The sequence below is a fragment of the Corythoichthys intestinalis genome, chromosome 20 (genome assembly GCF_030265065.1).
Source record: "Corythoichthys intestinalis isolate RoL2023-P3 chromosome 20, ASM3026506v1, whole genome shotgun sequence".
NCBI classification, from domain to species: domain Eukaryota; kingdom Metazoa; phylum Chordata; class Actinopteri; order Syngnathiformes; family Syngnathidae; genus Corythoichthys; species Corythoichthys intestinalis.
Genome location: NC_080414.1, coordinates 38,924,344 through 38,939,288, shown reverse-complemented (window position 1 = coordinate 38,939,288; position 14,945 = coordinate 38,924,344). Strand labels below are relative to the sequence as shown.

Sequence of the window (14,945 nt, the reverse complement as noted above, 5' to 3'; positions counted from 1 at the left end):
TAAGGAATGGCCGAACAACGGAAGCGCTTGTAAAAAGCAGCCATTTGAAAAGGCACTATGAAATGAAGCACGCAGCTTTTTCGCAAAGTTTCCCTATGAACTCTGCCATCTGTTCTCAAAAAATAGCAGAATTAAGGGCTCAATACGATCGCTTTATTATTTATTACTAATTAATTATTATTAAGTATTATTTATTACTATAAATTTATTTTTAATATTTTATTTACATTTTTGAATGTTGTAATTATCAGCATGGCCACGTAAAGATACGATTGTATTTTTGGGAAAAAAAGAAGCATTAAAAATATTTCCGGACCCGAGATTGTTGTAATTTTTTAATTTCGGACCCAGAGGAATTTTAATTCATGACCCCTGCTCTAGAGGAATGAATGAGTATGTAGGTGCCAGGGTGAAAGGTGTAGGTGCCAAAGACCACCCCCGGCAAACTGACTGCCACTGACACCTGTCTAGGAAATGCCAAGAGATGGTCAATGTTTTTTTTTTTTTTTTTTTACAACATATGTCCTGCATATGATGCATTTGTGTTGTGGACCCACATTCATCAAAAGTGGAATTCAACAAAACAAAATCAAGTAGATAATTTTCTGCTAGCCCTACCTCAACAAGCCAAATCAACCACAGAGAAATTACCAGGTGCCCCCCCGCCCAACCCCTTTTAATTTCTAAGTAAATATATATGGGTCGAAATTGACCCTAAAACCACATACAGTGGGGAGAACAAGTATTTGATACACTGCCGATTATGCTGGTTTTCCCACTTGCAAGCCATGTAGAGGTCTGTAATTTGTATCATAAGTTCTCTTCAACTGTGAGGGACGGAATCTAATACAAAAATCCAGAAAATCACATTGTATAATTTTTGAATAATAAATTTGTATTTAACTGCATGAAATAAGTATTTGATACATTACCAACTAGTAAATATTTCGGCTCTTAGTTCTTTTTTAAGAACCCCTCCTGTTCTCCACTCATTACCGGAAGTAACTGCACCTGTTTGAACTTGTTACCTGTATAAAAGACACCTGTTCACATGCTCAAACAAACAAACTCTAACCTCTCCATAATGGCCAAGACCAAAGAGCTGTGTAAGGACATCAGGGATAAAATAATAGACCTGCACAAGGCTGGGATGGGCTACAGGAAAATAAGCAAGCAGCTTGGTGAGAAGGTAACAACTGTTGGAGCGATTATTAGAAAATGGAAGAAGTTCAAGTTGACGCTCAATCTGCCTCGTTCTGGGGCTCCATGCAAGATTTCACCTCGTGGGGCATCACTGATCATGAGGAAGCTGAGGGATCAGCCCAGAACTACACGGCAGGACCTTGTCAATGACCTGAAGAGAGCTGGAACCAGTCTCGAAGAAAACCATCGGAAACACATTACGCCGTCATAGAAGCCAGTGCATGTCCAGTCACGTCTGAAGTTTGCCACTGACCATCTGGATGATCCAGAAGAGCAATGGGAGAAGGTCATGTGGTCGGATGAGACCAAAATTGAACTTTTTGGTCTAAACTCGGCTCGTTGTGTTTCGAGGAAAAAGAAGGATGAGTACAACCCCAAGAACACCATCCCAACCGTGAAACATGGAGGAGGAAACATCATTTTTTTGGGGCCTGCTTCTCTGCCAAGAGTACTGGACGATTGCACCGTATTGAGGGGAGGATGGATGGGGCTATGTATCGCCAGATCTTGGCTGATAACCTCCTTCCTTCAGTGAGAGCCCTGAAGATGGGTCGTGGCTGGGTCTTCCAGCATGACAACGACCCAAAGCACACAGCCAAGGCAACTAAAGAGTGGCTCCGTAAGAAGCATCTTAAGGTCCTGGAGTGGCCTAGCCAGTCACCAGATCTGAACCCGATAGAAAATCTATGGAGGGAGCTGAAAGTCCGTGTTGCCCGGCAGCAGCCCCGAAACCTGAAGGCTCTGGAGAAGATCTGCATGGTGGAGTGGGCAAAAATCCCTGCTGCAGTGTGTGCAAACCTTGTCAGGGACTACAGGAAACATTTGGTATCTGCAATAGCAAACAAAGGTTTCTGTTTAAGTTTGATTTTTGTGATGTATCAAATACTTATTTCATGCAATTAAATGCAAATTTATTATTTAAAAATCATACGTGATTTTCTGTTTTTTTGTATTAGATTCCATCCCTCACAGTTGAAGAGAACTTATGATACAAATTACAGACCCTTTACATGCTATGCAAGTGGGAAAACCAGCAAAATCGACAGTGTGTCAAATACTTGTTCTCCCCACTGTATGTTACTATATTTATTAGTATTAGAATAAAAATATATACAACTATGAACATTTAACCAATATGTTCCATCATCTCTCAGGAATAGTCTGGTAGCGTGGCAACAATTTAATTATTTTTGTAATTTTCTTGAGATTTATGGGAGGCATTTTTTTTATATTGAAAATGAGTATTCTGTCAAAAGAGATTCCCTCAATGGTTACAAGAAGAATATTTCAACCAATTTTTCATGGATAAGGAAACCTAAAAACGTAACCAAGAAAGAAGAAACACATTGGATCATGAATATTTCTTTTTCGATTGTATTCTATGGCAGATTGAAAACACGGGTCAAAAACGACCCGAACACCGGGGAAAGCAACAGAAAGCTAACACAAGACATAGGTTAAGGAGCTCTAACAACTGAATCTTTGACCACAAACTGAGCAGGAAAAGGTTTCTCAGATGTGGGTTCTTCTGTGTCTTTTTAAGGTTTGCATTTCAATGAATGTTTTTCCACAAACTGAGCAGGAAAAATGTTTTTCGTCACTGTGAGTCCTTGTGTGTTTGTTTATGCTGCACTTGAAACGGAATCTTTCACCACAAACTGAGCAAGAAAAAGGTTTTTCGCCAGTGTGGGTTCTTGTGTGTTTTGTTAAGTCTCCCATCTGAGCAAATCTTTTTCCACAAACTGAACAGGAAAAAGGTTTTTCACCAGTGTGGGTCGTTGCGTGTTTGTTTAAACTGCTCTTGCAATGGAATCTTTGACCACAAACTGAGCATGAAAAAGGTTTTTCACCAGTGTGGGTTCTTGTGTGTATTTTCCAGTTTTCCTTTTTAGTGAATCTTTGACCACAAACTGAGCAGGAAAAAGGCTTTTCTCCGGTGTGGGCTCTTAAGTGTGTTTGTAAGGTGAAATTGCAACTGAATCTTTGACCACAAACTGAGCAAGAAAAAGGTTTTTCGCCCGTATGGGTTCTTGTGTGTTGTTTTAATTGTTGCTTTTCAGGGAATCTTTTACCACAAACTGAGCAGGAAAAAGGCTTTTCGCCAGTATGGTTTCTTGTGTGCAAGTTCAATTGTCGCTTTCGAACGAATCTTTCACCACAAACTGAGCAGGAAAAAGGTTTTTCGCCAGAATGGGTTCTTTCGTGTATTTTTAAGGAGCTCTTGCAACTGTATCCTTGACCACACACTGAGCAGGAAAAAGGTTTTTCACCAGTGTGGGCTCTTGTGTGTTGTTTCAATTGTTCCTTACGATTGCATCCTTTACCACAAACTAAGCAGGAAAATGGTTTTTCGCCAGTGTGGGTTCTTGTGTGTTGCTCCACGTGTTGCCTCTGAGCGAATCTTTGGCCACAAACTGAGCAGACAAAAGGTTTTTCACCAGTGTGGGTTCTTGTGTGTTTTGTTAAGTCTCCCGTCTGAACAAAACTTTTTCCACAAACTGAGCAGACAAAAGGTTTTTCGCCAGTGTGCCTCCTCATATGCGTTCGACAATTATACTTATTAGCAAAGGTTTTCCCACACAGAGGGCAGATGCATCGTTTTTCATCATTGTGATCATGTTTATGACCATCATCACTGTAAGGCGAGAGTGACGTGGCGTCTTCGCTATCAGATAGTGGAGCGATGAAACTGCCCACTTGCAATTCTTCCGTTGAGCTGCTGCTGCCACTCGGAGGCTCAGCCCCTCTGCTGGCCTCACTCGGACCATCTTCACTCTTCAAGGGCTTACCGGTCCACCAGGTGATACCTTCCTCTTCTTTAACGTATGGCAGCTCTTCTTCCTCCTTTTTGATTGGAAGTTGCTCTTCTCTCTCCTTCTGTTGACAGGGCTCTGGTTCCTCCTCTTTGACTTGGGGGAGCTCAACATTCTCTAAAATGCCAGGATATTGTGGCTCCTGCCGCTCAACAACAAAATATTTTCTGAAACCTGCAAGACACAAGAAAATCATTGAAATATTATATGGCATCATCGGCCAATCTGTTCTTTGTGCAAAACTTGTAGGAGATGAGTACAGTTATCCTTCGCAACTTCGCAGTTCGCGTTGCATGGATTCAGTGCATCGCGGGGTTTTAAAAAGCCTCACAGCCAACATGTCTGCGGTTTGGAAGTATTTTGAGGTTTCAAAGATAGATGCTCGGATTGCTGTCTGTAAAATCTGCTCGGCTCAAATGTCCCACTAGGCCAAAGAATTTTTCCACCTCAGGTTCAATCCGCTACTTATCCTACAGACATGTTGAACAATATGACTGGTATGAGAAGCTCACAGAAACAATAAAAATGTCGCTCCCAGCATATAGACTCCTTCTTTGGTGGAGGCTTTGAGAGGGTTTCTCAGGATAGGGCCAAGGCAAAGGACATTCATTGGAAAAGAATGAAATAAAATTCATTTTCAAAAAATAATTGTGTATATGTGCATTACTCGGCCTTTTGGATTCAGCCAAGAATTTTGCAGTATACCTTGAAACCGGTAACCGTCACATGTCTAGTAAGGACTGTCTGTTCCAAAATTTTGGAATAAAGTGTTTTCATGTGCGCCGATCGGATTATCAGTCTGTATAAACCACCCCTCTCGTTCGGAATGGAATAATGAGCCGAAAAAGCTGGATCGGGTCACAATATTCCGAATGGGGTGTCCACATGAAGCATTTTTATTTCGACTCAGGCTTTTAGTCCAGACAAAAGTGTCCATGTATACGTCCCCAGTGATATACACTACCGTTCAAAAGTTTGGGGTTACTTAGAAATTTCCTCTTTTTTGAAAGAAAAGCACAGTTTTTTTCAATGGAAGTCATTAAACTAATTTTTTTTTTTTTTTTTTAAACACTATACATGATTAATGTGGTCAATTACTATTCTAGCTTCAAACGTCCAGTTTTAATGCAATGTCTACGTAGTTTTGTAGAGAGGCCCATTTACAGCAAACATTACTCCAGTGTTCAAATGGTACAATGTGCTTGCTAGTTCCCTTAGAAGGACAATAGATGATTAGAAAACCTTGTGCAATTATGTTGGCACAGCTCAAAACATTTTAAGTGGTTAGAGAAGCTATAAAACTGATCTTCCTTTGAGCTAGTGAGTATCACCTTTGTGGGTTTCATTGAACTCTCAAAATGGCCAGAAAAAGACAACTTTCACGTGAAACTCGACAATCTGTTCTTAGAAATGAAGGCTATTCCATAAGAAAAATGGCCAAAACATTGAAGATTTCCTATAACGCTGTATACCACTCCCTTCAGAGAGCAGCACAAACAAGATCTAACCAGCGTAGAAAGAGAAGCGGGGGCCCGCTGCACAACGGAGCAAGAAGACAAGTACATAAGAGTCATAAGAGAGTTTGAGAAATAGGTGCCTGGCAGGTCCTTATCTAGCAGCTTCATTAAATAGTACCTGTAAAACGCCAGTGTCAATGTCGACGGTGAAGACACGACTTGCTGGCTTTCAGGCCAGCGTGGCAAAAAAAAAAAAAAAGCCATATCTGAGACAGGCTAATGAAAGGAAATGATTAATATGGGCAAAAAACACAGACATTGGACAGAGGAAAATTGGAAAAAAGTGTTACGGACAGACGAATCATAGTTTGAGGTGTTTGGACTTTGGATCAAAGAGAAGAATATTTGTGAGATGCAGAACAACTGAAAAGATGCTGGAAGAATGCCTGATGTCATCTGTCAACCGTGCTGAAGGTAATGAGATGGTTTGGGGTTGCTTTGGTGCTGCAAAGTGGGAGATTTGTACAAGGTCAACATGATTTTAAATAAGGAAGGCTATCAGTCCATTTTGCAAAGCCATGCCATACTCTGTGGACAACGCTCGAATGGAGACAATTTCATCCTACAACATGACAATGACCCAAAGCACACCTCCAACTATTTAGGAAAGAAGCAGGCAGCTGGTATTCTATCTGTAATTGAGTGGCCAACACAGTCAACAGATCTCAAACCCATTGAGCTGTTGGGGGGCAGCTTGACAGTGCCCATCAAACCAATCCCACAAGTTGGATTGGCTTCTGGAAGTTTCTCCAGATTACCCCAATAAATTAACAGCCAGTATGTCATTGGTCTGCAAAGCTGTAATTGTTGCAAAGGGAGCATTCTTTGATAAAAGCAAAAGTTTGAAGGAGAAAATGATTATTTCAAATAAAAATCCTTATTTTTAACTTTGTCAATGTCTTGACTATATTTTCTATTCATTTTGCAACTCATTTGAAAAATAAAAGTGAGACTTTTGAAGGAAAACACAAAATTGTCCGGGTAACCCAAAACTTTTGAACGGTAGTGTAGTTGGCATCCATTGTTTATTTCTGATTAATGGACGAAAGAAGAGACCGTAGGCGCGAGCACTAACAACCATCAAGACTTTTCCTGCTGGCCACACGTTTAATATACAGTGGGGCAAATAAGTATTTAGTCGACCACCAATTGTGCAAGTTCTCCTCCTTGAAAAGATTAGAGAGGCCTGTAATAGTCAACATGGGTAAACCTCAACCATGAGAGACAGAATGTGGAAAAAAAACAGAAAATCACGTTGTTTGATTTTTAAAGAATTTATTTCCAAATTAGAGTGGAAAATACGTATTTGGTCACCTACAAACAAGCAAGATTTCTGGCTGTCAAAGAGGTCTAACTTCTTCTAACGAGGTCTACCGAGGTCTAACGAGGTTCCACTCGTTACCTGTAATAATGGCACCTGTTTTAACTCATTATCGGTATAAAAGACACCTGTCCACAACTCAGTCAGTCACACTCCAAACTCCACTATGGCCAAGACCAAAGAGCTGTCGAAGCACACCAGAGACAAAATTGTAGACCTGCACCAGGCTGGGAAGACTGAATCTGCAATAGGTAAAACGCTTGGTGTAAAGAAATCAACTGTGGGAGCAATTATGAGAAAATGGAAGACATACAAGACCACTGATAACCTCTCTCGATCTGGGGCTCCATGCAAGATCTCACCCCGTGGCGTCAAAATGATAACAAGAACAGTGAGCAAAAATCCCAGAACCACATGGGGGGACCTAGTGAATGACCAACAGAGAGCTGGGACCACAGTAACAAAGGCTACAATCAGTAACACAATGCGCCGCAGGGAATCCTGCACTGCCAGACGTGTACCCCTGCCGAAGAAAGTACACGTCCAGGCCCGTCTGCGGTTCGCTAGAGAGCATTTGGATGATCCAGAAGAGGAGTGGGAGAATGTGTTATGGTCAGCTTTAACCAAAACAGAACTTTTTGGTAGAAACACAGGTTCTCCTGTTTGGAAGAGAAAGAATACTGAATTGCATCCGAAGAACACTATACCCACTGTGAAGCATGGGGGTGGAAACATCATGCTTTGGGGCTGTTTTTCTGCAAAGGGACCAGGACGACTGATCTGTGTAAAGGAAAGAATGAATGGGGCCTTGTATTGAGAGATTTTGAGTGAAAATCTCCTTCCATCAACAAGGGCATTGAAGAGGAGACGTGGCTGGGTCTTTCAGCATGACAATGATCCCAAACACACAGCCAGGGCAACAAAGGAGTGGCTTCGTAAGAAGCATTTCAAAGTCCTGGAGCGGCCTAGCCAGTCTCCAGATCTCAACCCCATAGAAAATCTGTGGAGGGAGTTGAAAGTCTGTGTTGCCCAACAACAGCCACAAAACATCACTGCTCTAGAGGAGATCTGCATGAAGGAATGGGCCAAAATACCAGCAACAGTGTGTGGAAAGCTTGTGAAGAGTTACAGAAAACGTTTGGCCTCCGTGATTGCCAACAAAGGGTACATAACAAAGTATTGAGATGAACTTTTGGTATTGACCAAATACTTATTTTCCACCATGATTTGCAAATAAATTCTTCAAAAATCAAACAATGTGATTTGATAAAAATGCTATATTAGACTGAATAACATTTCCGGATTCATGAGAAGTTACTATATTTAATTTCTGCCTCATCTGAAAGAAAAAAAAACGCTTGAGATGACCTTGAAGGTGTATGAACTCTTTCTCCTCCTCCTTGATGCATGATGACGCTTCTTCCTCCTCCTCGAAGCATGCAGACTCCTGGTGCTCAGGAAGATGAGCTTGGCTGGCATCTGCAAGACCAAGACCACAAACAAGTCTTATTTCTTCTTTTGCAAACTTGTGTCAGGCAAACTGCAAAGTAAAAAACGCCGTTAAAAAGAAAAAAGCACAAAATGCAAATTGCCACAACAAGAGTGCCAATTCCAGAAGCTTCGCAAAAAAAAAAAAAAAAAACAGGCATGGAAATTGGCCAAAGCACGATTGCAAATAGCCATGCAAACCAACCCCAATAGCCCGCAACACGAATGAAAATGGCCCGCAACACAAATGCAAAAGGACAGCGCGGAAGTAGACATGAGGACTTGAACTCCCGTCCTACTGCTGCCACCGTAAAGATGGCCACAGAGCAATATATACCAAAGTGTAAATTTGTGAGCAAATTTTTGCAACTTACGTTTTCAAGCTCTGCAAATGTAGGGATGTGACGTGATTGTGTTGTGGTCAGGGTTGCCAGATGGGGAAAGACTGTCTTCAGCCCAATCACAGCGAAAATAGAATAGAAAGCCTTTATTGTCATTGTAGACAAGAGCTAAAGCTTCGTCATAACATGCACCACATGAAACAAAAGCAAAAGTATAAAAACACAGGTTCCAGTGTACACAAATTGGGAATGAAGTGAATAAGTGATAAGCAGCAAGTCGTAATGTACAGGCGTGCAACAGTGCATATATGACAATTTACAGTATTCATAACGGGAGGCAGATGGTTGACCTGATATGATGAAAATCGTGCATCAATATTGTTGTAACAGAGCAAATATTGCCTATGCAGTACCCAGATTGAGACAGATGTCTGAGAACAATTTACTTAGTGAGATGCATGTGACAATTTAATGGCATTAGCAGTGCAATGACCGTGACATTTCCATTCAAACTGGAGTTGAGTATGGTGACAGCTCTTGAAAAGAAACTCCCAGAGTTTGTTTTGGCTGTTATGGTCCTGTAGCGCTTGCCATTGGACAACGGGTTGAAGAAGTGGAAGCTGGGGTGTGTATTAGGCCTGCACTGTATATCATTTGAATATCGCCATCGCGATGTGCGCATTAGCGCTATCGCGTTTTTACCATGTTTCTGTATGTATGATATAATTTTCAAATTGTTGGTGTGTGTGCAATGGACCCATTGTGAGATTTCTGAATAAAGATCATTCATACACTAAAATTCTGATCGCAATACACTAATACAAAAACATGGTGAATCAAACAAAGTCTTGCCAAACAGAGCTATTTAAGTCATCTGGTGAAAATTCTTCTGATTTTAATATTGCAATATATACTCACCGGGCACTTTATTAGGTACAACATGCTAGTAATTGGTTGGACCCCCTTTTGCCTTCGGAACTGCCTCAATTCTTCGTGGCAAAGATTCAACAAGGTGATGGAAGCATTCCTCAGAGAGTTTGGTCCATATTGACATGATGGCATCACACAGTTGGTGCAGATTTGTCGGCTGCACATCCATGATGCGAATCTCCCGTTCCACCACATCCCAAATATGCTCTATTGGATTGAGATCTGGTGACTGTGGAGGCCATTTGAGTACAGTGAACTCATTGTCATGTTCAAGAAACCAGCCTGAGATGATTCCAGCTTTATGACATGGCGCATTATCCTGCTGAAAGTAGCCATCAGAAGTTGGGTACATTGTGGTCATAAAGGGATGGACATGGTCAGCAACAATACTCAGGTAGGCTGTTGCGTTCCAACGATGCTCAATTGGTACCAAGGGCCCAAAAGAGTGCCAAGAAAATATTCCCCACACCATTACACCACCACCATCAGCCTGAACCGTTGATACAAGGCAGGACGCATCCATGGTTTCATGTTGTTGACGCCAAATTCTGACCCTACCATCCGAATGTCGCAGCAGAAATCGAGACTCATCAGACCAGGCAACGTTTTTCCAATCTTCTATTGTCCAATTTCGATGATCTTGTGCAAAGTGTAGCCTCAGTTTCCTGTTCTTAGCTGAAAGGAGTGGCACCCTGTGTGGTCTTCAGCTGCTGTAGCCCACCTGCCTCAAAGTTCGACGTACTGTGCGTTCAGAGATGCTCTTCTGCCTACCTTGGCTGTAACGGGTGGTTATTTGAGTCACTGTTGCCTTTCTATCAGCTCGAACCAGTCTGGCCATTCTCCTCTGACCTCTGGCATCAACAAGGCATTTCCGCCCACAGAACTGCCGCTCACTGGATATTTTTTCTTTTTCGGACCATTCTCTGTGAACCCTAGAGATGGTTGTGCATGAAAATCCCAGTAGATCAGCAGTTTCTGAAATACTCAGACCAGCCCTTCTGGCACCAACAACCATGCTACGTTCCAAGTCACTCAAATCACCTTTCTTCTCCATACTGATGCTCGGTTTGAACTGCAGGAGATTGTCTTAAACCATGTCTACATGCCTAGATGCACTGAGTTGCCGCCATGTGATTGGCTGATTAGAAATTAAGTGTTAACGAGCAGTTGGACAGGTGTACCTTATAAAGTGGCCGGTGAGTGTATATACCACAATATACTGTATTGCAAACCCCCAAAAATTTGCAATGTAAGTTTTTTCCAATATTGTTCAGCCCTAGTGTGTATAGCCTTTTATGATGCTCGTTGCTCTTCCTAGGCACGAAAAGTTGTAGATAGTGAACAAAGGAGGAAGCGGCCAGCCGATGACCTTTTGTGCCATTTTTATCACCCTCTGTAGTCTTTTCCTATCTGCTTCTGTGCGGCCTGAGTGCCAGACTGACACAGCATAGGCAAGCAGGCTCTCAATGGCTGAGCAGTAGAGGGTCACCAACAGGATGGTGTCGAGTCCACTTCCTAAGCATTCTCAGGAAGTGGAGTCTTTGTTGCGCCTTCTTAAACAGTGCAGCGGTGTTGGTTGCCCAGGAGAGGTCAGCAGAGATGTGAACCACAAGTAATTTGAAGGATGCCACTTGCTTCATGCTTTTGCTGTTGATTAACAGGGGGCCAGGGTTGGTTTTCTGACATCGCAAGTCCAGGATGAGTTCCTTAAGGCTGGTTTATATTATAGGTACACAATAATTATTGGACCGATAATAGGACTTATGATGTCATCCCAATAAATACAACACTACTAATAGGTCCCGTAATATACAGTGTAATATTTTTGGCATGGTGTCGGTGGATTGGGATGTGTGCGTTCGCTTCCACTCCTGTATTGCCAGTACAATGTATCAGTGACTGTGTGTGGTTTAAGAAGACAGAGTTGTGCCACAAATCAAGCGCTCCCTTTCTGTGAAATAACACTCAAGTGACGGCAGTGTGTAGCACGGCTGGCTAATACGTCGGTAGAGTGGGATTTTTTTCAAGTTGTCATTGGAAAACGCTTCAGTCGCAATTGGTAACAAATGAAAAGTCGAAGTTCCACGACGAGGGGAAAAAAGCATCGAGTTAAAACGCATCTTAATAGGCCACTTAAAATATCACAATCGCTTCGATGGCGTTTTAAAAGAGTACGAGGACGCGCGAGCTGCGCACGGAGCCGCCCAGCCAATTCCAACGCCAGCTAAAAAAGTTGTTAGGTTGTACCGTTTAACGAGGCCTTTGAAAAGTTTCACAAAGATGACCGAGGGCTAAAGCGATCACAAACATGATCACAGAAATTATGGCGCTAAACAACCAACCCTATTCACTCATCGAAGACGTCATCTGGAGTCCAGGTTCATCATTCCAAGCCGGCAAAGTATGATGAGATTGCGACATTCTTCCATACTTCGATCGGCAACCATGCACCACTTTCACCACGGACATATGGACGTGTAATGTTAGTCTTGACAGGAAGTGGCCGTACAAGGATTTCGCATTGTGCAGAGAAGAAACCTCATGCTTTATCTAAAAATGGGTTCAATCACTGGCGTTTATATTGATTATTATAAGGCAAGCCATTAATCCTTTTTGTTCTACCATATTTTTGATAGTGAGGAATGAGTGGTGAACCTTACTATGCAGTATAATGTTTGCATTTTACCGTGTTAGTAAGTTATTGAGAGGCCTTTTGGTTATTGATAGGCTTGCAGTCATATAATTAACAGATTAAGAAAGTTGTTTCATGGACCAAGACCACAACAGTCTTCTCTTCTGTTGCTGTAAATATTTTTCTCTGATGACAAAGCACAATACCTGTTCGGTTTATGTTTTAGTTCAGTGCTCCTTGTTCAGGGAACACCTCTTCAATGACATTGACTAATTGTAGGTGATTGACTCAAATTATATTTATTTGACAAAAATAAATATTGACACTTTATTTGAAGTCGAGACTGTTCTCGTCTTTGTTTTGTCCATTATAATAATGTTCATGTCATCATGAAAAATCTGGTTAGGTCAAAGGCAAATCTATGTTGAATCCGCCACTAGTTTTTTTTAACCACCAGGGGTTCAAAAACTGAATATACATTTAAAATTTATATATTTATTAAGGGTGCACGATATCCTTTTTTTTTTTTAAACCGATAACTTCCTGCTCCTCAAGGCCAATACCCATACGATAACCGATAATATATATATAATTTTTCAATGTTTATTCACCTAAGCAGGGTCCCCCCAGAATTGATAAATCTAAATTCAAGACTTTTAAGACCTTTTTTAATGCCATTTCAACTGAAAATTAATACTTTTCTTGCACCCATTATTTACATCATATTGAATAATATTAAATAAAGCTGAACATCAAATTTAACCTCAATTACTAAGTGTTTGACAAAAGAATGCACATATATTGAAGATACAATTAAAACACGTCTAAAGTAACATTATAAAATGTCAGAATTTTTTAAACACACACACGCAAAACCGCATGTTTGTTTATATTTAACAAACTTTTCCAGCGTTATTTCGTTGTGTAAAGAAATTTATAATGATCATAAAAATATGTAGTCTATTTAAACATTAAGAAAATGTGCAGGTTTTTTTCTGCCAACTGAGAATTTGTTACAAAAGACAGGCTTTTATGCAGACATCATCACAAATGTTATCACACAAAACGCGGGTCGGGCTTTAATACTCGCAGACCAGTTCGGGTCGGGCTGGATTTTTCAGGCCCGATTTTACCTCAATCTTAAACTCTTGATGAGCTTAAATTGGCTGCAGTTACGAAGTCGGGAATGCTCCCTCCGGAAAAAACACGATTTGACCAACATTATGTTTAACAAACTTTTCCAGCGTTATTTAATTGTGTAAATGCATTTATAATGATCATAAAAATATGCAGACTATTTAAACATTAAGAAAATGCGCGGTTTTTTTTTTCTGCCAACTGAAAATTCGTTACAAAAGACAGTTACGACATCAGGAATGCTCCCTCTGGAACAAAACGCAATATGACCAACATTGTGACAGCCGATGCCGACCAAAAATTACGTAATATCCGAACAGATCACCAATGGACTCATTTGAAGTATATGAATGGTGGTCTGTTTTGGTGTTCAGAATCCACAATACTTCTGCCTGCAGGGTTTTCGTTCCACCGACAAACGGACACATTCCCGATGCAGAGGTGGGTGGATTCTCCGTTTTGCCGGTTGTGGTGGCACAAGTTGCATTTCGATTTGTAGTGCAGTGCATCATAAAAATTCTATGCGTCATCTTCGTTATGGATTTAAGAAAAAAAAAAAAAAACTTCGTCACGGATATAATTTAGGTTGCAGAGATGTTCTTGAAAATTAAGACCACGGTGAAAAAATTCCAGACTTACAACAGCTAATTTAATACTTTTAATAGCTTTAATAATGGAAAACTAAATTCAATGCTTTTTTAATACTTTTAATAACCCGTGGGTACCATGCTAAGTTTTTGAACACCTGTAGGTCAAAAATACTAGTGGATGATTCAGCATTGATTTGCCTTCGACCGAACCAGAATTTTCATAATGACATGAACATTATTATAATGAACAAAACAAAGACAAGAACAGTTTTGAATTCAAATAAAGTGCCCGTATTATTTTTTTTTCAAATAAATATAATTTAAGTTAATCACAATCAATCAGTCAATATCATTGACGATGTGTTTCCCTGAACATTGAGCACTGACGTAAAACAAACATAAACCCAACAAATATTGTGCTTTGTCAGCAGATAAAACATTTGGTGCAACAGGAGAAGAGACTTTTGTTGTTTTGGTCCATGAAACAACTTTCTTAACGTGGCAATTATAGAACAGCAAGCCTAATGTGACATCATGCGGGGACAGGTGGTGGAGGGCCGTTACATTCTTTTTCCAGAGCTGAAGAATCCAGTCAAAATGGCCGCCAGCCCAAAGACTACGCTTCCTAGCATGCCGCACGCCTCGAGGTGTGGCTGCTTAAGCCACTTAATTGCAGCTGGCCTGGAGGACAATATAAGAGACGACCAGATGAAGCCAAGGGAGAGGCGGAAGCAGACTGACAGAAAAACTTGGAAGAAAGTATTTTGATGGGACCAGACCTAAGTTGCCCTTTTTCAGACATTTTAGTTGATTGTTTGCTTCGTTACTTCTTGTGCCACATTTTGGCCTTTTTCTTTTGGGGAAAGCAGCTGTTTTTTCTGAATAAAGAACTGTTTGGTTGGACACCTTGGCATCTCAAGCTCCTTCCTGGCCTGGCCTACCTCGTGTGCGGTCACACTATCAATAACCAAAA

At 41.0% G+C, this 14,945-nt stretch overlaps 1 protein-coding gene across 1 annotated transcript in view; it reads right to left on the bottom strand.

The window, feature by feature from the left end:
• Nucleotides 1-812: 812 nt before the first annotated feature.
• The window catches only part of LOC130909066 (gastrula zinc finger protein XlCGF57.1-like), a 30,670-nt gene continuing 16,537 nt past the window's right edge, over nucleotides 813-14,945 (bottom strand). Inside the window, exons 2-3 of the mRNA XM_057825144.1 lie at nucleotides 8,223-8,333; nucleotides 813-4,190 (exon numbers count right to left, since the gene is read on the bottom strand). Of these exons, the coding sequence (XP_057681127.1) occupies nucleotides 2,716-4,190; nucleotides 8,223-8,333 (1,586 nt within the window). The 3' untranslated portion in view covers nucleotides 813-2,715. The remainder of the gene's footprint in view (nucleotides 4,191-8,222; nucleotides 8,334-14,945) is intronic.